Source organism: Chionomys nivalis, chromosome 8 (genome assembly GCF_950005125.1).
Source record: "Chionomys nivalis chromosome 8, mChiNiv1.1, whole genome shotgun sequence".
NCBI classification, from domain to species: Eukaryota; Metazoa; Chordata; class Mammalia; order Rodentia; family Cricetidae; genus Chionomys; species Chionomys nivalis.
In genome coordinates, this window is record NC_080093.1 from 71,581,912 (window position 1) to 71,606,146 (window position 24,235).

The 24,235-nt window shown below is 47.6% G+C and overlaps 2 protein-coding genes across 2 annotated transcripts; both read right to left on the reverse strand.

Annotated features, from left to right (window-relative positions):
- Positions 1 to 148: 148 nt before the first annotated feature.
- On the reverse strand, positions 149 to 975 carry C8H16orf82 (chromosome 8 C16orf82 homolog). Its single transcript, XM_057778732.1, is given in 3 exon segments — positions 149 to 375; positions 464 to 945; positions 947 to 975. Coding segments are annotated over 3 exon segments (738 nt in total).
- A 6,319-nt stretch (positions 976 to 7,294) lies between these two features.
- Positions 7,295 to 7,677, reverse strand: LOC130880354 (metallothionein-2-like). Its single transcript, XM_057779342.1, has one exon. It carries the CDS (start codon positions 7,587 to 7,589, stop codon positions 7,428 to 7,430), a length of 162 nt encoding a protein of 53 aa, XP_057635325.1. The 5' UTR covers positions 7,590 to 7,677; the 3' UTR covers positions 7,295 to 7,427.
- Positions 7,678 to 24,235: the final 16,558 nt, after the last annotated feature.

A 24,235-nucleotide genomic window follows, 5' to 3' on the forward strand; every position in this document is an offset into this window, starting at 1 on the left:
TGTGTGACATGTTTCTGTTGATGATCATTGCTGCAGAAGACACGACACCCGCTTCTTTAGTTTTTCCTACGTTGCCAATGAATGTCCCAGGTGAATCCGGGCTTGTTGGGTCCTCGTGTTTGGTATCAGCAGGAGCTGGGGAGTTTCCTCATAAAGGCCTGGGCTTCTGGGTGGGCTCCTCAGCCTGGGTGGGCTGGCTGCCACTTTCCACAGTGTCCTTGGCCTTGCCTTCTGGGAGATTGTTGTTGCTTCTTGGCTTGCCCTGCTCACTGCAGTCTACCCCAATGCTATGGCTGCTGTTGGCCTTGCGGGAGGTCCTGCTGCTGGTGGAGCTGAGAAGGACACTGCTCACCTGGTAGGACAGGAAGCTGCTGCCTGGGCTCAGGACGCTGATGCTACTCAGGCTGCTGGTTCTGCCACTAGGCAAGCTGGTGTCACTTTTCCCCTCCAGCCTGCTGGGTACCCTGGCCTCCACTGTTCCGCCTTCGGATCTTTAACGCCCTGGGTGAGGAGGGGAGGAGCAGCTCACTGCTCTGGGTGCTGTCCACCTGAGTGATGAGCCGCTTCGTCAGCCTCACCGTGCGCTTGCTGTTCACCAGGCTGGCCTTGCTGCTCTCCTCATCGGCTGCGTAGCCGCTGCTCGACAGGGTGGAGATACTGCATGTTTCTGACTTGAGGTGCTGTGTGCTCTTCTTGAGGCTCTCAAGGCTGTGGGGTGTGTCCAAGGTGCTGTAGACAATCCTTAGAGGCTTCTGAATGGTTGCTGCATGGCTGGACCCCACATGTGGTTGGAGCTCTAAGCTGGGTAACGAGGGGCTTGGCCTTTGCTCTTGAGCACTCCAGACAGAGGAACCCCTCTTTTCCGCCTTAATGGCGGGGGGCAGTGAGATTGGTTTATCCAGGAGAGGGCCCTGGAGGCCTCTGAATGTTGCTGGTGGCCTGTCTGGGGAGAGGTGTCTTAGTGTTTGTTCTCATTGGCTGGCTTGGTTCCCATGGTGATGGCAGCTGTGAGGCGGGTGGGGGGCAGGGAGGGAGGGGTGGGAGAACAATGCTTCTCTGACAACAGTTAGTCACATTGGTGACAATGACCAGCTTGGGCAGAAAAGGGGTTCATGGCTATAGTGGGTGTGCTAATCACTGTGACAGAAGACCCTAGAGAAGCTGAAGGGTTTGGTCCACCGTTTCTGGAAGTTTCAGTCCATTATGGTAGCCAGCATATAGAAGCAGGGAAGACCCCTGAGCTGCAGGCTTTCTCCTTTTTCCCCTTAGTGCCCTTCAGGTACCCAGAGGGAGACTGCTGATACTGAGGGCGATTTCCTCCATGGAAACACATGTGAAACACACCGAGAGTCCGTAACATTGATGTCCTAGGTGCTTCTTCATCGAGAAGACCATCCAGTGTGTGGGGGCTGCCTTTCGGGGAGAATTCCTGAGGGGCTTAGGGCCCCTTGCTGAAGGGGTTATGAGGACCGTAGTGAATCCAGTCAAGTGGAGCTCCTAATTCCTTGCCAGATCTCCAAGGTCCTGCTGAGTCAGGGTTAGTTTTATCACAGGGACTCCTTATCATACCTGCTCTCATGAATGTAGTCATGCTAGGCACTTCTTTCTTTCTTGAAAATTCTTTGATCTGAAGACATGGCTCAGTGGGTAAGAGCACTTTCTGTGCAAGCATGAGGACTTTAGTGTGGGGATATTTTGTTTGTGCTTTAACAAACTAATAAGCTTGTCTAGAGACATTCTGGGCTCTATGAGATCGATCCAGTCTAAAAGAGAAAGAGAGTCAGGTGGTGGTGGCTCACGCTTTTAACTCCAGCACTTGGGAGTCACATGCCTTTAATCCCAACACTAGGGACGTGGAGACAGGAAGGAATATGACTGGGCAGAGAGAGGAAAGTAAATGGGAGGAGACAGGAACTCAAGGTATTCAGTCTGAGGACTTGTAGAGAGATAGGCTACCACATTCGGTCAGAGGAGTAGAGGTGAGAACAAGCGGCTGATTGCTCTGCTTTTCTGATCTCCAGACAAGCTTTATTTGTTAGAGCAGAAACAAAATATCACCACCCTTTGGCAAAATGGTAGGGGTGTGGCTATGGAGAGCCTGTAATCCCAGTGGTGTAGGGGAGTAGAGGCAGGAGGAAGGCTGGGGTTGGATGGCCACCAGCCTGGCTTCAAGTTCAGTGAGAGACCCTGGCTCTAAGGTGCAGAGTTACAGGGCAGGACATGGAGAGTTAAAGAGCAGACACTTGATGTCCTCTCTTGACTCCTCCCCCTAGCACACATACATACACACTGTACCTATCTACCTACCTACCTTCATACATATATACATACATACATACATAGTATCTACAGGTATGTAGATTACATGTAATGTTGGGTTTCAAGTTTGTCCTATATTTGACCTTGCTCACCCTCTTACTCTCCTCTTCCTCCCTTATCACCGCTCTGCTCCTGTTACTCTCCTTCTTTCCCTCAGCTCCGTATAACATTATACACTCACACTCACATACATACACGAAAGTTTTATGTATACATATAAAGTTTTATGTATCTCTAAATGTGTAGGATCTACAAAGGAGAGGAAATACGCTATTTGTCTTTCTGAGTCTGGCTTAGTTTGTTTCCTATGCTGATCTCTGGTTGCTAACAACACAACTTCAGTCTTCATGGCTGAACTCCACTGTGCATATATACCAATATCATATTTTCCTTTATCTCTTTATCTCTTGATGGGTGTCCAGGATGATTCCATAACTTGACCGTTGTGGGCAATGCTGAAGCAAACATGAATGTGCAGATGTCCATGACGTATGTTAAACTATGCTGAAATCCCTTGTCACTCCGGTCAGAATGGCTATCACAATGGAAATAGCATGTTGTCAAAGATATGGGGATAAGAGCACCTTCACATACTGCAAGAAATATGGAGGCACCACAGGAGAATGTTTGCTTAGTGTGATTCCCTGGGCTTGATTGCAACAGCCCTGGAGGACCTGACTACACACACCGGGCTACAGCCCTCTCCCCTCACTGCACTCAAAAAGAGCCAAGTTACTCTCTCCCCTGAAACAGGTCCCTCCAGAGAGCAAAAACCTCAAGGGAGAAAGGTGGCAGGTAGGATATGTGACCACAGTCACTTCGCAATGCAAATTGGGAATGTAAATTCGCCCAGCCACCACAGAAATCAGCCATTCATTAAAAAACAAAACCAAAACACACTAAAAATAGAACTACCAAAGGACCCTGCTAGCCTACTTTTCTTACTTCAAGCCCTGCCCTGCCGTGGGAGCACTGGCTATCCCTGTTGCTCCCTGGTTTTCCTTTTGCCTCCTTTCCTCCTGGCTTTAGACTAAGTGGCCCCCTCCCAGGAAATCTCCCCAGGAAAAGTTCCTAGAGGCCCTAGCATTCTTTACACCCCTTCCTAGGTGTAAACCATGCATTGCTATTCATGGCCAGTTCCCTCCGGATGGTGACAGCTCTGAGCAGGCAGCACCTGCCATCAAGGTTCACCGGGGATGAGTATTAGTGGGCATTCATAGTTCTCTATTGAATAACTGATTAGATTAAGAAGTACATTGGAGAAACTGAGGCAGTCATTAGGTGTTGGGGAGGAATGGAGTTAGAGAGAGAGAGAGAGAGAGAGAGAGAGAGAGAGAGAGAGAGAGAGAGAGAGAGAGGACAAAGAGCCCTCCTACAGGTGAAGATATTTGCTCCCCAACAGGCAGCATGGGCAGGATCTGAAGTCAAATCCCTCAGACTGGACAGAGAGCATCTTTGCTCTTTTAAAGTTCTGTGCTGGCTAGTTTTATGTCAACTTGACACAATGCCTCCATAAGACTGGGCTGCAGGCAAGACTGTAGAGCATTCTCTTAAACAGTGATTTAATGTGGGAGGGTCCAACTTATTGTGGGTGGGGCTTCCTCTGGGCTGGTGGTTCTGGGGTCTGTGAGAAAGTAGGCTGAGCAAGCCATGAAGAGCCAGTACACCTCCATGGCCTCTGCATCAGCTCCTGCCTCTAGATTCTTGACTGGCTTGTGTTTCTTACTTGGCTTCCCTCAGTGAACTGTGATTGAGGATTTGTAAGCCAAATAAACCCTTTCTTTTTTTGTCTTTTTGTTGTTTTTGGTCATTGTGTATCATCACAGCAATAGTGACCCTAACTAAGACAGGTTGCTTGGAAAGGAGTTGGGAGGTGGGAGGTCCTGTGTCCTGAGGAAATGGTCTGCCGACATTGCCTGGCTAGACTAAGATGCTATATTCTTCTGTAGCTCAGGAATCAGGGGTGTGTGGAAGCACAATGGGTCTCACTAGTATGTGAAGTGCTGTGGCCACTTGTCTTGCCTGTAACCCTTTTCAGTTTAGGGCTTTGCTGTCTGGAGGGGCTTGTTCCAAGGAGAAGGAACTTGGCTCTTTTGAATGTTGTGATGGGAGAGAGGCTGCAACTGGGCATGACTAATCAGCTCTTCATAGCAGCCATGAAAGAGAGACTGCATTCAGAGGGTCTGGGTTCTAACGAAAGTCATTGATAAGTAGCTTTTAAAGGTGTTGACAATTAATCAAATTTATATGTGCAACTTCCAGTGCACTACTGTTACACAGTTGCTTTCCTCAACAGAAGAAAGATGTAAGGGAATTCTAGCCTTAACACGTGGGAGATGGATGGCCCCACTGCTTTGCCTGGGATAGGCTGGCTTGCAAGTGTTTGTATCACAGGGAGAGGAAAGATGCTCCTTGGAGAGAGGAATGTCCAGTCTTGATAGCCATCAAAACTGTTACTGCTGATTGTCACTGTCATCCCTGTTCTGTTTCAGGGGACCGTCCAGCTTCCATGTTCTGTACAGAGGCATCCTTTTGTCCAGAAATGGCAATCTTCCTCAGGAAAAGAAGGGGGAGCGGTTGCTCTATCTGACTGACTTCCATTCTTGGGCTCCTACCAGGGACCGGGAGGTAGAGGCACTTGGTGCCTTTTGTGCTGAAGCTTAGCGTAAGGGACATGGTGGACTGACGAACCAGCATGCTTCCATCTTAGACTTGAAAGCCATCTTATAGTAAAGTCAAACTAGGTTTATTCCTGGTTATGGAGAAATCTGTTTTTCAAGGATTAGGCCATCTTAACTACAAATGGTTCTGTATTGCCTGTTCCAGGAAACGGCAACCCTGCCTTAGTTTCAAAAGGTTGTTATGACCAATTTGCTATGACAACCTTGCAACTATGTCTCTGTTTCAAGTTGTTATGACCAACTTGTTATGCTTTGTTCTGCTTCTGTAACCTTGCCTATTTGCCAAATTCCCCATTTAAAAATCCCTACTCCTAAACTATATAAACCCTACCTTCCCCATAATCAATACTGATCTCTTCAACCCAGCCATTAAGGAGAGACAGTTGTATCCACAAACAAAATAGCTTGTTTTAATTAATTTGGCCATGATTATTTGGGTCCATGGTCTTTTTCCTTGTATTTGTGGGATTAGCAGGATCTAACAATGTAGGCAGTGGGAATTGCAGTGGGGACTTGCCTGTGAGAAGCAGAGGGGGGAGCACTGCATAGGTGGTTTAGGGATTCTTTCCCTTCTTCTTCTTCTTCTTCTTCTTCTTCTTCTTCTTCTTCTTCTTCTTCTTCTTCTTCTTCTTCTTCTTCTTCTTCTTCTTCTTCTTCTTCTTCTTCTTTTCTTTTTCTTCTATATTAGACAGGTCTCCTCTTTCCCAGGCTGTCTTCAAGCTGTCCTTGTATCCAAACTTAACCTTCACCTGTTCCTCCTGTCTCTGCCTAAGAGCTGAATTACAGGAGAGCATCACCATGCTTGAGTTTTAGGTGGTGTGTGTGTGTGTGTGTGTGTGTGTGTGTAAATGCTTGTATCCATTCCTGCAATCAGAACAAACAAGTTCTAGAGGTGGAGGTCATACGGAAGCCACAAGGAGGGTGGGAGTGTGTTCTGGAAGGGCTTTGGCATTTCTTTGGAGTGCCCTGGGAGATGCTGGAACTTTCCAGCAGAGCTAGCTTAGGCTGTCCTATGAAGGATAGTCTAGAGGGTCTGGACAATGAGCCAGGAGCTGGCATGATAATCTTGGGGCCAGGATATCTGGGTACTCAGACTGGTGTAGTAATCTTGGGCATGAGGTTGCTTGGGACAGGGCAATAGGGACAGGAATGGTGGGTCTCTGGCATACTGTGGTTCAAAACCCGTGACCACCACTGAGGTGACATTGCAGGGTCCATTTAACTTCACCAAACCTCTGTTCCTACACATGGAAAATGAGTGGTAGCAGAGGTATTATGATTGACACAGCAGTTAAGACCAGCCTGCTCCTTTGGGCTCCACCACATGCTGCTTCAGCCCTCCTGGAACCTTCTGGTTTAAAACAGATTATATGTGTGCACATGTATGTGTATAGGAATAACACATAGCCATGTGAGGACATAGAAGTATATGTACAGGAATACATGTGAGTGTGCATGTATGCAAATGTGCAATACTTGGTTTTTGACAATTTAGAACATGACATGTGTATACTAACTTTGGGCATTTTTACTCTATTTTCCTCTCCCTCAGGCCCCCACTGAAGCCCCTCTTCCTCAAAACAATCCTCCTCTTCCTTTGATCTCTGTCTTTTTTCCTTTCTTTGGATCCTTCAGCATGGGAGAAGGGCTTATGTATACTCCTCCATGCCTGAGGATGAAATAGTGATGAGGCTGATCTCATACAGTCTGTTGGGTAGCCGTAGCTGCAGTGGGTCATGAAAATTTCAGTTAACTAATTTTAATTTATTTTTGATAAATTCATATATTAATACAATGTATGTAGATCATATCTACCCCCTTCTCTTCCTCTCCAACTCTCCCAGGACCCATCTACACCCCCTTTTTCTTTTAAAAAGTAACTCATGAGTCAAATTAGTGCTGCTTCTATGTATATGTGTGTAGGGCACCATTCACTGGAGCATGGGCAACCTACCGTGTATCACACAGCTTAAGAAAACCAACTCTTCCTTCCCTGGAAGCCATTTGCTACCAATAGCTCCTCAGTTAAGTGTGAGACCTCATGATTCCCTGTTCCATCCATATTCGTGTTTATTGGCTTGATCTTGATCAGGTCTTGTTCTGGTAATACTACTGCTATGAGTTCATGAGTGCAATGACTGTCATTCCCAGAAGACGTAATATTCCAAAGAATCTCCGCTACCTCTTGTTCTTACATATTTCAGCGCCCTCCTCTGTGATGCCCCCCCTCCCCCCGAGCCTTGGTCAGAGTGTCAGGGAACTTTTCTTCTTTTTTTCTTTCTTTTTTTTTTTTTTAATCAAGTCAACGCTTTTTATTATCTGTTACATGTTTTATAGAAAGAGGTGTGGAAAACAGACCAGGGTTGTAAAAAAAAGTTACTTTCTACACATTGTTCTATTTACACGCAGATGAAGGGAAATCCCACTTCAGGCGCAGCAGCTGCACTTGTCTGAAGCTTCTTTGCAGATGCAGCCCTGGGAGCACTTCGCACAGCCCACGGGGCAACAGGAGCAGCAGCTTTTCTTGCAGGTGGTGCATTTGCACTGTTTGCATTTGCAAGACCCGGCGCAGGAGCAGTTGGGTTCCATGATGAGTAGAGGCGGCGGCTGAAAACCGTGCAAGAACGAAGTTGGAGAGCTAGGAGAAGGCGTGATGTAAGGAAGCGTGTGGACCGGGGACTTTATAGAGGAAAGAAGTTCTGTCAGGGAACTTTTCAAATGACAAATTCTCTTTGCTTCAGTACCCACTAATGGGGAGTACCTATCTTCCCCAAAGTTCTCTACAGAGTGTTCATATGCAAGACTCGTCCCTGTCTTCCTCTGATGCATATCCTTCTCTCCCAGTGACCCCCTCCTGTTGAGCCTCAGTCTGGGCAAGTACCTTCAGTACTTCTTTATCAAGTCCTAAACACACTCTGTGCTTTTCTTGTGTGTTCACTTCAAGTGCTCAGCAAGAGTAGCCCTGTACACACTGATTCAACAATGGAGGGCCCACTTGTTTTTCCCAGCTACCTGGCTAGCTTACACCCAAAATAATCACACAGAAACTATTAATTAAAACACTTCTTGGCCATTATCTCTAGCCTCCTATTGACTAACTCTCACATCTTGATTTAACCCATTTCTATTAATCTGTGTTCACCACGAGGTCGTGGCTTACCAGGAAAGATTTAGCATGTCTGACCTGATGTCTCCATGGCAGCTCTCTGACTCTGCTTTCTTCCTCCCAGAATTTAGTTCTGTCTTCTCTGCCTACCTAAGTTCTGCCTTATAACCAGGCCCAAAGCAATTTCTTAACCAATGAAAGCAACACAAATACAGAAGGACCTCTTACACCATTTCCCCTTTTCTGTTTAAACAAAGGGAAGGCTTTAACTTTAACATAGTAAAATTACATATAACAAAACAGTTATCAAGCAAGAACTACAGTTACCATATTTATATCTACTTTATCTTTTATCATAACTAAGGAAAACTATAATAATAACTATCCATTTTTCAATTCCATCAAAGACTCCAGAAGGATATAATATTACCCAAGTAAACAGAAAGTATATTGTAAACAACGTCCAAATATAGAAATTACAGAGACATCTTGGTGTCTGGACAGGTTACCCAAAGTTTTTTTGTACCTTGGGGTATCCATCTTCATCCTACAGGCCCATAGTATCCAGCAGACTTTTCTATGAAGCAGGGAATTTCAAAGACAATTCAGTCACTTTCTTCTGTATCCTGTAGAATGTCTTGTAGACTCTTTTATGAATCAGGAACCCCAAAGGACCATCTCACCTTTTGGCATGTTTAGCTGTCATCTCTTTGCGGGTTCTTCATGTCCAGTTTATGCAACAGTCTAGGCAAGAACAGTTTCTTGCCCAAATAGCTAACCAACTCCATAAGGAGCCTCTTTGATGCCCATCTTTCTCAGAAAGTAGCTTGGTACTGCCAGGAGCAGACGTGCCTCATTGTCATGAAAAGCCCTAAGTTATTAAAACATTTTAAATGCCATATTCTGTAGTCTTTGAAAGATATGAAGAATGCCTATCTAACTGAAATATATCTCTATATATCTAGAAAATCTAACATGCCTACAAGCTTGACTATTATCGATGGTTATCCATTGACAACCTATATTTCCTAATTATACATTACATTTTTAAATGAACTACACAATCACAATACTTTAATCAGGAGCAGAAATATACATATAACAAGATTGACCTTAAATTTATATCAACAAAGCAAAATCCATACCAATGCAAATTATTTATATTTATATCATATCCCCCTTTAAATGTAAACAAACAGTTATAAACAATATTTGGGAATATGGACATGGTGGTTTCTTTATTAACCAATGAAAGCAACACAAATACAGAAGGATTTCCTACACCACAACAAGAGTAGCCCTGCACACAATGGGTCAGCTAAGAGTAGCCCTGCACACACTGGGTCAGCAAGAGTAGCCCTATATACACTGGATCAGCAAGAGTAGCCCTGCACACACTGGGTCAGCAAGAGTAGCCCTGCACACACCGGGTCAGCAAGAGTAGCCCTGCACAACTGGGTCAGCAAGAGTAGCCCTGCACACACTGGGTCAGCAAGAGTAGCCCTGCACACACTGGGTCAGCAAGAGTAGCCCTGCACACACTGGGTTGCAAGAGTAGCCCTGCACACACTGGGTCAGCAAGAGTAGTCCTGCACACACTGGGTCAGCATTGGACTAGTACCTGATCCCAGTCTGAAGATTCCTCTAGCGTCACAGCTGGAGTTCCATGATGGCTTGGAGAGCTGGCTCTGTGGAACCCACTGTTTACCTTCCCTGGGCTGTCTTGTTTACTCCTCAAATAGCTTTATGAGGTGCCAGGATTGGCATTTCCATTTTGCAGGATGAACAATAAGCAGAGAGACTTGTCTGTTTGTTCAAAGACGCACAGTTGATAATTCTGCTCTGTCTGTGTCTTTGTTTGGGTTCCTGTCAAGATAAAACACCAACACCAGAAGCAGCTTGGGGAGGAAAGAGTTTATTTCAACTTAAATTTCTACAGCATGGTCTATCATCGAAGGAAGCCAGGGCAGGAGCTTAAGGCAGGAGCTGAAGCAGAGGTCATGGAGAAATCCTGTTTACTGGTTTGCTACCCATGGCTTGCTCAGCCTGTTTTCTTACAGCACCCTGGACCACCTTTCCAGATCTGACACCACCCACAAAGGCTGGGCCCTCTCACATTAATCATTAATCAAGAAAATTACAGGCCAGTCTGGTGGGAACATTTCTCTTCTTCCCAAGTAACTCTAGCTTGTGTCAAGATGACAAAACACCAGCCATTAGTCTACAGTGCAGCCTACACTCCTAGACAACTTGCCTAGGCTGGGAGATGTCTTGTCACAGCGTTACGTGTGCCATCTTGGTACCGTAGCAGTAGTTGCCTCTCAGGTCCGCTTAACCCTGAAGCATCAGCAAGTGGATTCTGGACCAACTTGGGTTCCTGCTTCCTTCTCACTTCTTAGTGCTTTGCAGAAGTAAAAGCAGCGAAGACCCCGACGTACTCAAGCCGCAGGCCAAGAAAAGGCATCTGATACACCTCAGCTTGGTTTGCATTCTGAATGTCTCCAGAAGTCCATGCGTCAAAGGCTCGGCTGTCAGCCTGCCACCACTGCTACTGGAAGATGAGAGTCTCTAGGGGCTGAGCCTGCTGGTGCCCTTGAAGGGACTGTTGCGATGTAGCCCTTTCTTTGTTTCTCGTAGCTGCTGTGAGGCAAACAGGTCTTCACGCGCTCCCACCATAGTGTACGGCGGGTGCAGTAACAGTCTCCAAGCAGTGGGATCACGGATGGAAACCATGAGTCAAAAGCCTTTTCCCGTGGAAAGTGCATTTTCCCTCAGGTATTTTGCCACAGTGATGGAAATCTAACACACGCTCCCATTCTGTTTACTCCTCCGATTGTGTGTCTCCACGGCAACCCTAAATGCGATGCTCAGCATTATCATGCATGTCTTTATATCTGAAGCATGAAAGGAAACCCCCAAATCCACAGGAGAGCTTTGCCTGCCATTCACCGGGATGTAAATGGCTTCCTTTGCATACCCTCCCGCAAATTGCGTTTCCTTATCACATTTATGGGATCATCAGTGCTTACACTTGCGTCTCACCTGCACGACAACTACCGTGCTCCGTTGATGAGTGCCATCACTTACTCATCCCACTGACGAGCATTCGGGTCACTTCCCTCCTCCATGATACGCAAATATTCCTCGAAGTGTCCCCTTCCACGGTGTTCTTCCTGAGACTTTTTGAGAATCCTTAACAGAGGATGAAGCTTTGGTTTGTTTTAATTGCACCGAATGCACACAGCAAACATGTCTTCCCATCCCTCGGGACTCATCTCTGAGTCCTATGAGGTCCAGCTTAGGGGTGGGAGGAATGAGCAGGATGTCTGTTGCTTGTTATTTGGTCACAAAATAAAGACATTCCAGGACGTCCATGTTTAGCTTTGACTAAATAAGAGATCACAGAATTAACTTACTAGGGCAGGGATGGGAATGGGGTGGGGGAAGCAGCAACTGGGAGGAGGCTCAAAGGAGACAAGCCACCAAGGACGTCTTTATTCCTCTTGAAGCATCATTCTGCAGCCTAGCTTGCCCTGAGCCTTGTCATTCTTCCATGCTCTCAATTATGGATTCTCAGTAGATGTGGAGGTGGGAAGGGGAAAAGGGCACAGAGCTATTGGAAGGGAAATAGCTATAAGAAAAAATCTACAAGGAAAGTGAACAAGGGGTCAAGGTGTGATGCTGTCCATAGATGGTGTGGGACTATGGTCTGTAGTCTGTCAATTATATTTTAAATAAACGCTGATTGGCCAGTAGCCAAGCAGGAAATATAGGCTGGATAACTAGATAGGAAGTAGAGGCTGGCCAATGAGAACAGGAGAATTCTGGGAAGAAGGAAGCCCATTGCTCTGGAGTCCTGGCCCAGACACAGAAGAAGCAAGATGTGACTTGCCTCGCTGAAAATGGTACCAAGCCACATGGCCAACATATACTAGAATAATGGGCTAATATAAGTTATAAGAGTTAATAAGAAGCCTGAGCTAATGGTCCAATCAGTTTATAGTTAATGTAGACCTCTGTATGATGTCTTTGGGACTTAACGATTGTGGGAAACGGGCAGAGCAGAAACCCCAACACATGGATGATCACGAAGCCTGCCTGTACAGCAGGCTAAATGGGAGTTTTCTCCTGTGAGGCCACAGGTCCAAGTTCAACTCGAGATTCTGACACTTAGAAGCATGTAATTTTGGGCAAGCTTTCCACTCTTTTGGTCTCTGTTTGGAGTCACTAAAAAGCTTGCTTGGGAGAAGGGATTGGAACCAGAAGTTTATATGAGAATTGATCCCAAGAGGTCCAGTAAGAAAGGCAGGGGAGGAGGAAAGCCAGGAAGGGACCTTAGGGAGGAGTGTATGCCACAAGAGCCTCGTCCTGTGGGGCCTCAGAGAGCTGTGGAAGGTGCTTCATTGACCTGGATTCTGCCCACTGCGGCTGTTCCCATGGAGGGACCTACTGGACTTCTGGCTTTTTCTGAGTATGCTTGGGTGACATCAGAGGAGGTCTGGAGGCAGACACAGGTTAGGTCAAAAGGCATCAGGCATCATCAGGGAGCCTCAGACTCTGACCCTGAAGGTCACAGGACACCAGAGGAGTCTGCTAGAGTTGTCTTCTCTGTAAACGGGGGACTGACTGCTGTAGGTTGTGGTTTTATGAGGCCAGTCATGGTACACAGAAGGCACTCAATAAATGCCAAATGTCGGGACTCTTGTGTTGTACTGCGTCAAGGGCACAGCAGGCCCCGTGGATGCGCAAGGCTGGGGAGATAGTGTGAAACACCTGGCCCAGGCTGCTAGTGTCGGGGCCACGGTTTGTGATCCCAGTTGTGAGGTCTTCCCAGGAAGCTCTGTCTCCCATTGCTGGGTTTGGGATTTGGGCCCAGAGATGCTACACCTTTCATAGGTGGATATACTGTGTCTGTCTCCCATGTCCACTTCAGGCAAGACACATGGACTGTCCTAGCGTATCTCAGAGGACTGGAGAGACAGAGCAGCCACTCTGGCCAGCTGATGGTCCAGCACAGGACACACAAAGGGGTGAGCACTTAGGCTCAGGCTAATTTTTTTCATTTAGCACAGTTGGGAGGTTTCTAGAACATAGATCTTTAGGTTATAAAGCTAGACAGTTCTGAACAGAGATACAAGTCACTCACCCCACTGTGAGGGAGGCCATATGCACATGAGATGCCTCTGAAGAACTAACACATCTGTTGGTTCTCCTCACACGGAGACACCCACAAGTGAGAGAACCAGTGAGGTAGACCAAATAGTGAAAGAGGCCATTCTGTTTTTAGAGGACACTTAGGTCCTTGCGGCAGATGGAGGCCCCAGTATCCCTGTTCCCAGCAGGCTTTGCGGCAGGCTCCACAGTGTGGAGTTTGGTGTGGAATTCAGGGTTAAATCCAGGCTCTTGCCAGTTGTGTCATACAAGTAAATTCCCATCCATCTCAGCTCTAGTTTCTTCCTTTGTAAGACAGATAGGCCTGCTCAGTGTGAGTTGTGACACCCTTGAGCCTCGGAGGGAGTGTGCCCACTGTCCCTGCTGTGCTCCCGGTGCCTCGGAGAGGCTCCAGCCTTCTGCAACTTCTATGGCACTTGCTGAGTGGATAACCTGAGGATGGCTTGGCTGCCCCTGTCTTTGGTACTCTTTTTTGGCAGTCTAGGGCAGACTGGATTTGTTCATTTGGGCTGGGTTGAATGAGAAAGCAGGGCTGCATTTTACCTGAGTAAGGAGTCCATGGCCTGTATGCAGCAGGGTTAGGATCCAGCACCTCTCTAATTACCCTGTTGAGGGTGCCCAGGTTGAGGAGATTCTCAGAGAGGTGGAGCCTCGTTAGGCCACACACAAGCAGTGCCAGTTATTGAGGAGAGACCACAGTATCCTGGAAGGGCTGGATGGGATGGGGAGTGCTGCAGGCATCTGCAACTCCACCACCCAGAATTCCTCCTAAGAGATAAGTTACCTTTGGGGTGCAGAGGAGGAGCATCCCTGATCATCTATAGAGGAGTAATGAAAACATCTCCAGGGGACAGCTAATCATCACACAGCCCCCAGACTCACTTGGAAATCTGCTCGGTGTCCTCTGTTCTGTGTTCTCTTCCTCTCTCTGTGTCCCCCTCCTCAGTCCTGTGTCTGTCCTGCCTCTGCTCTGTGTCTCCCCTGTTCTCTCCCCACTTGGCTGTGTTCCCTCTCCGCTTTGAGTTTCCCTCGCTGCGCTGTGTCTCCTCCCTGTTCTCTCCCCACTCTGCTCTGTGCCCCTCTCTGCTTCGCGTGTCCTGTGTTTCTCAAGGGCTTCAAAGTTCCTTACTTGTGGCCTGTCCTGGTATCTAGGAGCTCAAGGGGCCATTTCATCAAATTATCCCTCTGGGTTTGCAAAGATGTAGAATTATTGGCAGAAAATGAGGATGTAAAACCCCCTGGATCCTGAAGCTTTTTGGGGGTGCTAGGCACAGAGCACTTGGATGCCTTCCAGCACACTCGTTCCCTTTTAATGGTCCCGGATGATAGTTCAGCTGTTTAATTCAGATGAGATGACATAATCTCTCTCTTTTGGATTTATTACCGGTGAGGCAGCAGCCATCGGGCTCCTCACACCCTCCTGGCAGGACATTCTGTCATTAGGGCCTGCTTTCTGTCTTTGGCTAAATTGAAAGTCCTAGGAAGAGCTGTAGCCTCGAAAGGAAGGAATTGACAGGGAATAGGTCACAACGGGCGTTAAGGAATGAAAACGAATCTGTTCTTTTCTCCGTTGGATAAGCAGCTGTGCTTGCATCTGTCTCTGCGGTCCATGAAATCGGCCGCCAGGGAAATAGAAAGTGTGCTTCCCCTGAACTTCTGCAGAGTTTAGTCACCTCGGAGACAGTGGTGCTGGCCTGGGCAGGGCCAGTGGAAGGGAGGTGCACACTCTCTGGGTGCCTGCCCTAGCAGGGACACCGAGCTTCACAGTGGACATAGGAGCCATGCTTTACTCCCATTGTCCAGATGAGGACACCAAGGTTCAGAAAGATCCAGAAGCTTAGTTCAGCCCTTTGAGATGGAGCCTGACTTCAGCTTGTATGGAGCACACACCTACCTCATGAGGCTGGGAACTTGTGTTGAACAACCCCAGAGCTTGAATCTCTCCACGTACAGGGTCCTTTCATGCAAAGTCAGCTTCCCACACCGCAGAAGTCCACACCTCCCTGTGGGGGCATCCAAGAGCTTGAGGCTCGGAGGAGGGAACGCACAATTTACACACACGTGCAGGAGCAGGGTGAGTTGGTACCACTATTTCCGTATCTCACACCTCATTGTCAGAGCTTGGGGTAGAGTGCAACTGGGCAACAGTGGGAGTCTCTGCCCCTGGAGTCTCTGCCCCTGGAGTCCTCTTTTGCACAGTTTGAATCCGAGATAGCCTCCCTGCCCCCATCCAGGCTCACGCTTTGAACCTTTGTTTCCAGCTGGTAGCATTGTTTGGGGGAGCTTGAGGGACCTGGCAGGTAGAAGTGGATCAAGACCCGTCAGGAACTTGGGCCAAAGTAAGAAAATGAGTCCCCCCATTTCAGAAATGGTTTCAGGTTTTAGATCATGAATTTGAGAAAACGCTACAAATTCTTTCTTTAGAAAAGAAGGCAAGAAGTCTGGGCTGGGGAAGGGCAGGCAGAGGTCAGTGCGGCCACCTCTCTCGCCGCTTCCTTTGATTCTGCAGCGTTTCCCACCGCCCTCCATGATTTCCCTGATACTTCATTCTCGCTTTCTCCTCTTAGCCCTGGAACTGTGGGGACAGTTCCCTGCTGTATCCTTGGTGCTCAGCTGAAGGGAGAGGGCGGGTGGACCTCATCAGTGCAGGCCCGTGTGCCATAGTGAAATGCTCTGCATCTTGCTCATTGTGAATGTATACAGATGCATATTTTGAGACAAATTCTTGTTACATAGTCCAGTCGGACCAGGACAGTCTTGAGCTCACCATGGAGCTCACTGTGTAGTTTAGGCTACCCCCAAGCTCAGGATCCTCCTGCCTCTTGTTTCCTGAGTGTTGGACTCACAGGTGTATGCCACCCACCAGGCCACTGTGGAGATTTAAAATTGACTTTTACTATTAACAGTCTTATATTAAAGTACTTATTATTTTGGTTGCTTGATTTTTGGTGCTCTCTGAAAAACTGTCTTTCTTGCTTCACCCTGTGTAGATCACAGTGTCATGGAGCAACAGTCAGTACAGATTACTACAGTGAATAGTGACAAAGGAGACTTACTTCCAGAAAACAGGTTTCTGCACCCCATGGCTGTTCAATATTCTTTGTATATGAAGGAAACCAGAGCCCCAATCGGATCATTGTAATTTGGGAGTAGATGTGATTTCTGGTGTTAACAAGTGGGGAGCAAGTGAGTGTCCTGACCAGGGCCTGGTGCTGCAGCAGATTTGGGCTTAGATATTGAATGTAAAGAGAGGGGGTAAGAGACCCACAGTCCCAAGGCCTCCAGGTCCCTCCACTTAACCGCAACAGTACCTCCCCTTTACTGATGGCTCTTGCAATTAAGAGCCACTTGGGTTTTAGTGACGGTCGTTATCTTAACTAGGTCCGGTTTTGTGGCCTGACATGTCACGCTTTCACTGTGGTAGGCACCCTGGACTCATCAGTTGCTTCCCTGCTCTGCTGCCTTGGATGCTTTGCTTCAGAGCTGCATCGGATCTCACTGCCACTTTTGGTTTTTGTTCTCTCTAAAGCCGAGGTTTTTGTCGAGAGACATTCTTATAATTAAGGCAAGAGTGAGAAATAACCTCCTATATAATTTAAAACGGTAAAAATTATCGATCCCTTTTCTGGCCTCGGCTTTAAATCTTTGCCACCAATGACGCGCCTATTAACGACCCTAATTAAATCCATTTTTCAGCACGTCTTTGGCAAATTCCATTTTAGCAAAACTGTAGGAAGTTCAGTTTGATTTGTCTCTATTTCCCTAGAGCTTACCTATAAAAACAAGGGCTAGGTGGATGCTTGACTCTCTGTCCTCTCTGTACTAACTCACCCAACAAATATCTATTTATTGGGCATTTACTGTATGCCATGGCACCAAAAGAGAGGAAGTGGATGGGGAAACACAAAGATGGCAAAGTTCCCATGGCCATGGAATAGAGATAATTCACTCAACAAACCTGTACCTAGTTTAAGGCAGACCACACTGTGTTGGGTGCTAGGGTTGTGGGGATGAAGAACCCTGATTCTCCAGGTTAGAGAGTGCTCACGGCTACAGGGGTGTGTGACCAAGGAGTTTCAGTCTCCTAGTAGACCGAAAATAGAAAGAGGACCGAGTACCTGGGTTTAATTACAGGTTTAATCTGTGCCTCATGTGACCTAATTCCTCTAGATGGCTTCTTGAAGTTTCCAGAACCTCCCCAAATAGCACCGCTATCCAGACTTCAAGCCTTTAACACATGGACCTATGAGGGAATAACTAATATTCAAATTATGGTGTGTGTGCTGGTCAAGGTAGGGAGTCGAGTCACTTGGGTGACTGGGTGGATGTTTGCTACGTTAGAGAAGAGCAAGAGAGATTTGATTGACAGCTAGAATCATGATCTGGTGTTTGGGACCCTGCTCGATTCGGACTCACACTGGGAAGGTAGCATCCTTAAGGAGGGTATAAGCTCCAAAGAAGAGGAGAAGGCCAAGGGTGGGGAGCCTTTAGGAGCATCAAAATTGAAAGGGTAGTTAGAGTATGTGGGGAGGGATGGCAGGCGGCAGGGCTGACAGGGTGACCTGAAGCCAGGGGAGAGAGCTCTGAGAGGAGAGTGGTGCATACTGAACATTGTAGGGAAATCAAACAAAAGGAAAGATTGTATTCACATCGTTAAAAGTCAGTTTGGGTGAACCACTGAAGAAACTTGGAAAAAAAGGGGCTGGCCCCTTTAAGAAGGGCTGCTCCTTGGTTGTTTCCCCATCTCTGGAGGTGATTGCAACTGTTGCAAAGTCATGGGCTAGGGGAAAGTCTATCCACAGTGAGATAAGACTGGGAGGGCCTGGAGCCTATAAACAACCAAACCCGGACCCCCCCCCCCCCATCTCTGATTAAGCAGATAGGAGCTGTTTGTTACATTGTTTTTCAATGCCTGGGGCTTCTCAGTGGCCTTCCCTGTCAGTTGCCCCCTGGTCTGTAAAGGCCCTCGGGTCTCTAACTGCTCTCAGGTCTGTAACTGCCTTTAGGATGTGTAACTGCCCTCAGGCGGAGTTCTAACAGTTAACTCTGTGTCCAGAACCCTGCTGATCTCCACTCGCTTCAGCCCAGATCTGTAGTTGTCTCTCTGTCAGTGCCCCTCATTCTCCAACGGCCTCTCCCACCTCCTGTCTGAGTCTTTCTAAGACCTTCAGTTTTACTGTCTGTCCCCCTGGGATGACTCCAGGGCTAACTCTAGACAACCACTTCTCACCCAAGACCCCCATAACTCTTAGAAGCTGGATGAAGTGATGAAATGGTAAGAGCCTAGGGAGATGTCTGGGGTCTGGGGTGTGGAGGGTGCCAACTGTAGGGGGGCTTAGCTTGTGTTTTCCAGAGGAGCCCCTTCATCAGGACTGAGCTGTGAGGATGGGGGAGAGGCTGGAGATGAAGAGAATAGTGGTTCATGGAGAGGTGGGAATGGTGACCTTAGAGGAAATGATAGTTTTTTATTGGGGTTCAAGTTCATGCAGGAGTTGATCAGACTTGGTCCCCACCCAATCCCTTCTTCATCCTCAGCATTTAGTCTGCTACTAGGGGGACAGCATTTTACACACACCCACAACCACGACATTCTCTTTCACCGCAGTCCCAGAATCTGTGATGACAAGGACTGCGCTTGGACTTGGAAATCTTGAAAACACCCGAAGAACCTCTTCTTCCTCCTCTTCTTTAAAATCTTTTGTGTTTGAGACAGGATCTCATGCTGTAGCTCAGGCTAGTCTGGAGTTCTTCCTGCTCCAGTTCTTAAGCCTGCCATTATAGCTATGAGCTGGCCTAAATCCTTAGTTACTAACTTTTTCTTTAAATATTCTGGTTATGGCTATGCAAAAGTAACGAATACCGAGGAAAAGAACAAGCAAGTTGCCAGAATTAACAATATTTGAAGTTATCAGGTACCTGAGTGACCCAGAGATGCGTGCCCACCATTGGCTTCTAGCCAGGAGAGAATCCAAGTTAGATTAATTTGAGGGAATATTTTCTTTTTCCTTTGTGTATGTGGATGTGTGAATGTGTCTCCCTGTGTGCCCCTGTCCATCCGTCCATCTGTCCATCTGTGGGCATTCTGTGGAAGCCAGGGGTTGAGGTTGCATGTCTTCCCCAGTCACACTACCTTACTTTTGAGGCAGGGTCTTTCACTAAACCTGGAGCCCACTGATTGAGTAGACTGATCTTCAAACTCTGGGTACCTTCCTGTCTCCAGCCTCCCTGACTGGGCACACCCTTGGGGATGATCTTGACTAGGTTAGTTGGGGTTGTAAGGCCTGCCCACTGTCGGGGGCGCATTCCCTGGGTTGCAGTCCTCCAGGTGTATACAATGGAGAAAGCAAACTGAGAACACTCACCGGTCTCTGTTTCATGACTGTGGATGCGATGTGCCCACGGGACATCCCTTTTAAAGAACTCCTCTGTCACAATGAACCTCCAAATGTGAGCCTTGAGAAACCCTCTGGCCTTCAGATTTTTTTTTATCAGTCTTTTGTCACAGTGTCAGGAAAAGAAACTAAGGCACAGAGTGTCCTACAAGCCTAGGGGAGAGAGTTTCAGACAAAGGCTAAGCCACAGGGTTGAGCACTGACTGCTGAAATGCCAGGCAAAAGCAGACTAAAATTTCCAACTCTCTTGTTTTTCGGATGAGGAATGTACAGAGGAAATGCTCCTACGAGAGCTCCATTGCAAATGAGTAGCGGAGTGTCTGTATCAGCTAGCTATTGCTGTGTGAGAAGGAACTCAGCAGTAGCGGAGTGTCTGTATCAGCTAGCTATTGCTGTGTGAGAAGGAACTGCAGTGACTTAAACCCCTTGTGAGTCTATCACTTGCTTGGGGCATTCTGCTGGCATGGAGCAGGTTTGAACCATCTTGCCTGAACTTCCTGAGGTCAGAGGGTAGACTGGCTGGGGCTTGGCTGGCCCAGAATGGCTTCAGTTTCTGCCCCATGTGACCTCTCAGAATCCAGGCAGAGGGGACAGATGAACAAGGACTCTGAAGTGAGCTTGGCTGGGTGAGGAAGAGGGCAGAGGTCCATGTGCCTGGGACAGTGTGTGGGGGACTAGCCCAGGAAATTAAAGGGGAGTGGGAGATAGGGAGGTGTGGGGTGGGGTGAGGTTGATACCAGGAGCTCCTTGTAGAACATTAAACGTTGCCTCTACTGTTAGATTTCTTCTCTGTGTCTGCCTTAGTGACTCCAGGGTGGCTTCCTTGGAGGAGGCTTGACTCTTCTCTTGGGTTCCACGGGGGTGGGGAGAGGGCTTTGTTTCTGCCATGCCTGCCTGACAGTGCCTAATGCCTAATTTGGGGGGAGGGAGAATGAGGACCATGTTTATTTTTTTGTTGTAGAAGATTACTTATGCTAACACGTAATGATATATTATTTTATATGTTCATATTTAGCAGATGATGTCACACATTTTTTGTAGACATTTTTATTTATTTATTTATTTATTTTTTGTTGTTGAAAAAAATTTCTGCCTCCTCCCCTTTCCCATTTCCCTCCTCCTCCTCCCACTCCTCTCCCCCTGCCCCCTCCCCTCCCCCTCTCCCCACTCCTCTCCTCCTCCCCCCACTCCATTCCCCCTCCCTCTCGAGACTGAAGAGCAGTCCAGATTTCCTGCTCTGCAGGAAGTCCAAGGTCCTCCCACTTCTATCTAGGTCCAGGAAGGTGAGCATCCAAACAGGCTAAGCTCCCACGAAGCCAGTTCATGTATTAGGCTCGAAACCTAGTGCCATTGTCCTTGGCTTCTCATCAGCCTTCATTGTCTGCCATGTTCAGAGAGTCCGGTTTCATCCCATGCTTATTCAGTCCCAGTCCAGCTGGCCTTGGTGAGCTCCCAATAGATCAGCTCCACTGTCTCAGTAGGTGGGTGCACCCCTCGCGGTCCTGACTTCCTTGCTCATGTTCTCCCTCCTTCTGCTCCTCATTTGGACCTTGGGAGCTCAGTCTGGTGCTCAATGTCACACATTTTGACAGCTTTTTTTCCCCCCAAAACCTCAAGTACAGCATTTTTAGGGTTTAAGAGAGAAAAAACCTTCCGGCTAGGTGACAGTCATGCATGTATATGTGACCTGGAAGTAGATGTGAAGGTGTCCAGGGACGGGGGGCAGGCAGAATCTCGGAAGGGAAAGGTGGTGGGGCATGGGAGGGTGACTACAAGTACATACATTGGATTTTGAGGTAGTGTTTCTCACTGAGCCCAGAGTTTCCTGGTGGTTCGATGACTGGCCAATGAATCCCCAAACACTGTGAGTCTCCTTCCCCTTTCTCATCTCCCCGCTTCCAGCACTAGGGTTCCAGGGGTGACCCACCATGACTGACTTCCATGTGACTGCTGGAGGTAGAACTCAGGTCCCAATGATTGCAGTAGCAAACCCTTTCCCAACCAGGCCACTTCAGCTGGTCTTCCCGCTAATTCCATCCACCTTGAAGGCTCCACCATTATGACCTCAACTTTGTTTCCACAGATGGAACATCCAATTTATGGGTAGTACAGTTTTAGAAAAGCAGAAAAATACTTATTTCTGGAAGTCTGTAGCTGATAAAGCATCAACTCTGAGTGCCGGGGGAACAAACACGGGCCTCTGACATCTGTGGGTGGTTGGGAGGCCTGAGAGTCCCAGTGTGGACCCCAGCCACAAACCCATAGATAGGCCTTAACTTAAAGCTGTAACTCCAAGACCATTTTCTTCTCTCTAGAAAAACCCTGTGGCATAGGGTGTGGGTGGGGTCAGCGGGTAAGAATTCAGACCTCGTTTCAATAGTTTCTGCAACTGTGGGTAATATACCTGCTTTTCGAAATGCAGAAGAGAAAAATCAATATTTCGACTCTCACAACCAATCATGCCACAGAAGTGGCAATTCTGTCCTCAGCATGTCTGCACGGGTCTCTAAACAGGGCGGCAGAGTCTGGGGTAAGGGAGGCTCGTAAAAATGACCGATGCAGATATTAATGATTTAATCTGCTAACGTGGCGTGGCTGCCTCAGAGAATCCCATTCGTCAGCGCTCAGGGCCCTCGGAGGAGCCGTGCAAGGGGCTGGTTGCAGGAGGTGGCAGGAACGAAGATGAATCACAGAGTGCAATATTGATTCGCCCCGCCTGCAGCCACCTCTGTTTGGAAATATGGAAAGCAAATTAATGAATAAATGAGCTGGCTTGGTGAACCGTGCCCCGCTGGGAGCGCTGGTATTTAAGCTGTACACACCAAACAGTCTCTAAGAAGAGGCTGGGAGCATGGGTGGGGGATGCTTGCAGCTTTGGTCTGCTAGGAGTAGGGCCTGGGGACATTGCCAGTTAATGCCCCTTCTTTCCTTTTGGAGACAGAGTCTTAGTATCTTGCTGCATCCCAGGCTGGCCTGGAACTTAATGTTCTGCTTCAGTTTCTCTAGCGTGGGGTTCACAGGTGTATGCCGCCACAGTTGGCCTTCTTAGTTCCTTCCTCAGAGGAAAAGGCCGAGTGAAAGGCTTCAGCTAGACAGTGTATGTCCTTCCTGTAGCCACCTCCCTAAATATCTTCTCTTTTTAAAGACTGTGTGCATGTGTGTGTTGCATGCATGTGAGTGGACAGGGGAGTGGTGCCGTGCCTACACACTTGGAGAGCAGGGGAGGACATGTTTTCCTTGTCACTCTCTCCCGTCTAAGCTGGCTGGCCAGCAAGCTCCCAGTCTCTGCACTGGGGTCACATCCACACCCAACCTTTATTTACGTATTTTATTTTAGAGATTATGATATAATGAATTCACATACATCATTTCTCCCTTCCCTTTCCTTCTCCCAGACCTTTCCTTATACCCTTCCTTGCTTGCTTTCAAATTCGTGGCCTTTTATCCCCATTAATAATTGTTACAAACCCACACACAAATACACACACACAGACACACAAACACAGACACACACACAGACACACACAGAGACACAGAGAGAGAGACACACACACAGAAACACAGACACACACAACAGAGACAGACAGACAGACATAGACAGATAGACACAGACAGACAGACAGACAGACACACACACACGCACACACAGACTCCTAAGTAGAGTGTGCTCAGTCTGTACGATATTCCTTGTATGTGTGTTTCCAGGGCTAGTCATTTGGCACTGGACAGCCTGTTGGTGTGCTCTTTTCTGGGGAAGGAGATTTGCCCCATTCTCAGTGGTCTTTAGTAGCTGTAGATCTTTGTGTAGGTCGAGGCCACGGGGCTTTAGTGCTCCCGCCCCCATATGCGCACGTTCGTGTCGCTGTCGTCTTTTACAGCTCACTTTTGGGCAGTCATGCTCGTGGGACTTCATGCGTGCAGTTTCTGACATTCCTAGGAGACATTGCCGCATAGCAAACTCCCTGATCCTCTGGTCTACAATCTTTCTGTCCTGTCTTGCACAATGTTTCCTGACCCTTAGGTGTGGGAGTTATATTGTAGATACGTCCATTGTGACTGGGTTTCACAGCTCTGTGTTTTGATTGGTTGTGCTTTATGGAATGGTCTCTGTTGCAAAGAGAAGTTTCCTTGATGAGGGATGAGGAGCACTCTTACATCTGAAGATTTGAGCTTTTCATGTAGGCGCGGGGATTCAAACTCAGGTCCTTAGACTTGCACGGCTAAGTACTAAGCCGTACTATGCTGTCTCCCCAGTCCTAGCTCTACTTTATTTTTTACCTGAAAAAGTTTCAAACAGTATATTATGATCATACTTTTCTCTCTCCCAAGTTCTCCCAGATCCTCCCCATTTCCCCCATACCCAACTTCAAGCCCTTTCTTTTTAAAAAATCACCAACCAAACAAAACCAACCAAAAACCCAAAACAACAAAACCACAGAGAGCATCCCTACACTCGAAAACTCAAAAACCAGAAGCCAAAATATACAATCAAAAGACCAAAAAGACAACAAAAGCCCAAGCAGCATTATGAGACAAAAAGTGTACAAAAACACCATCCATTGTGC

Coding starts and splice junctions, on each gene's coding strand:
- LOC130880354 (XM_057779342.1), bottom strand. CDS start 7,589: ATGGAACCCAACTGCTCCTGCGCCGGGTCTTGCAAATGCAAACAGTGC.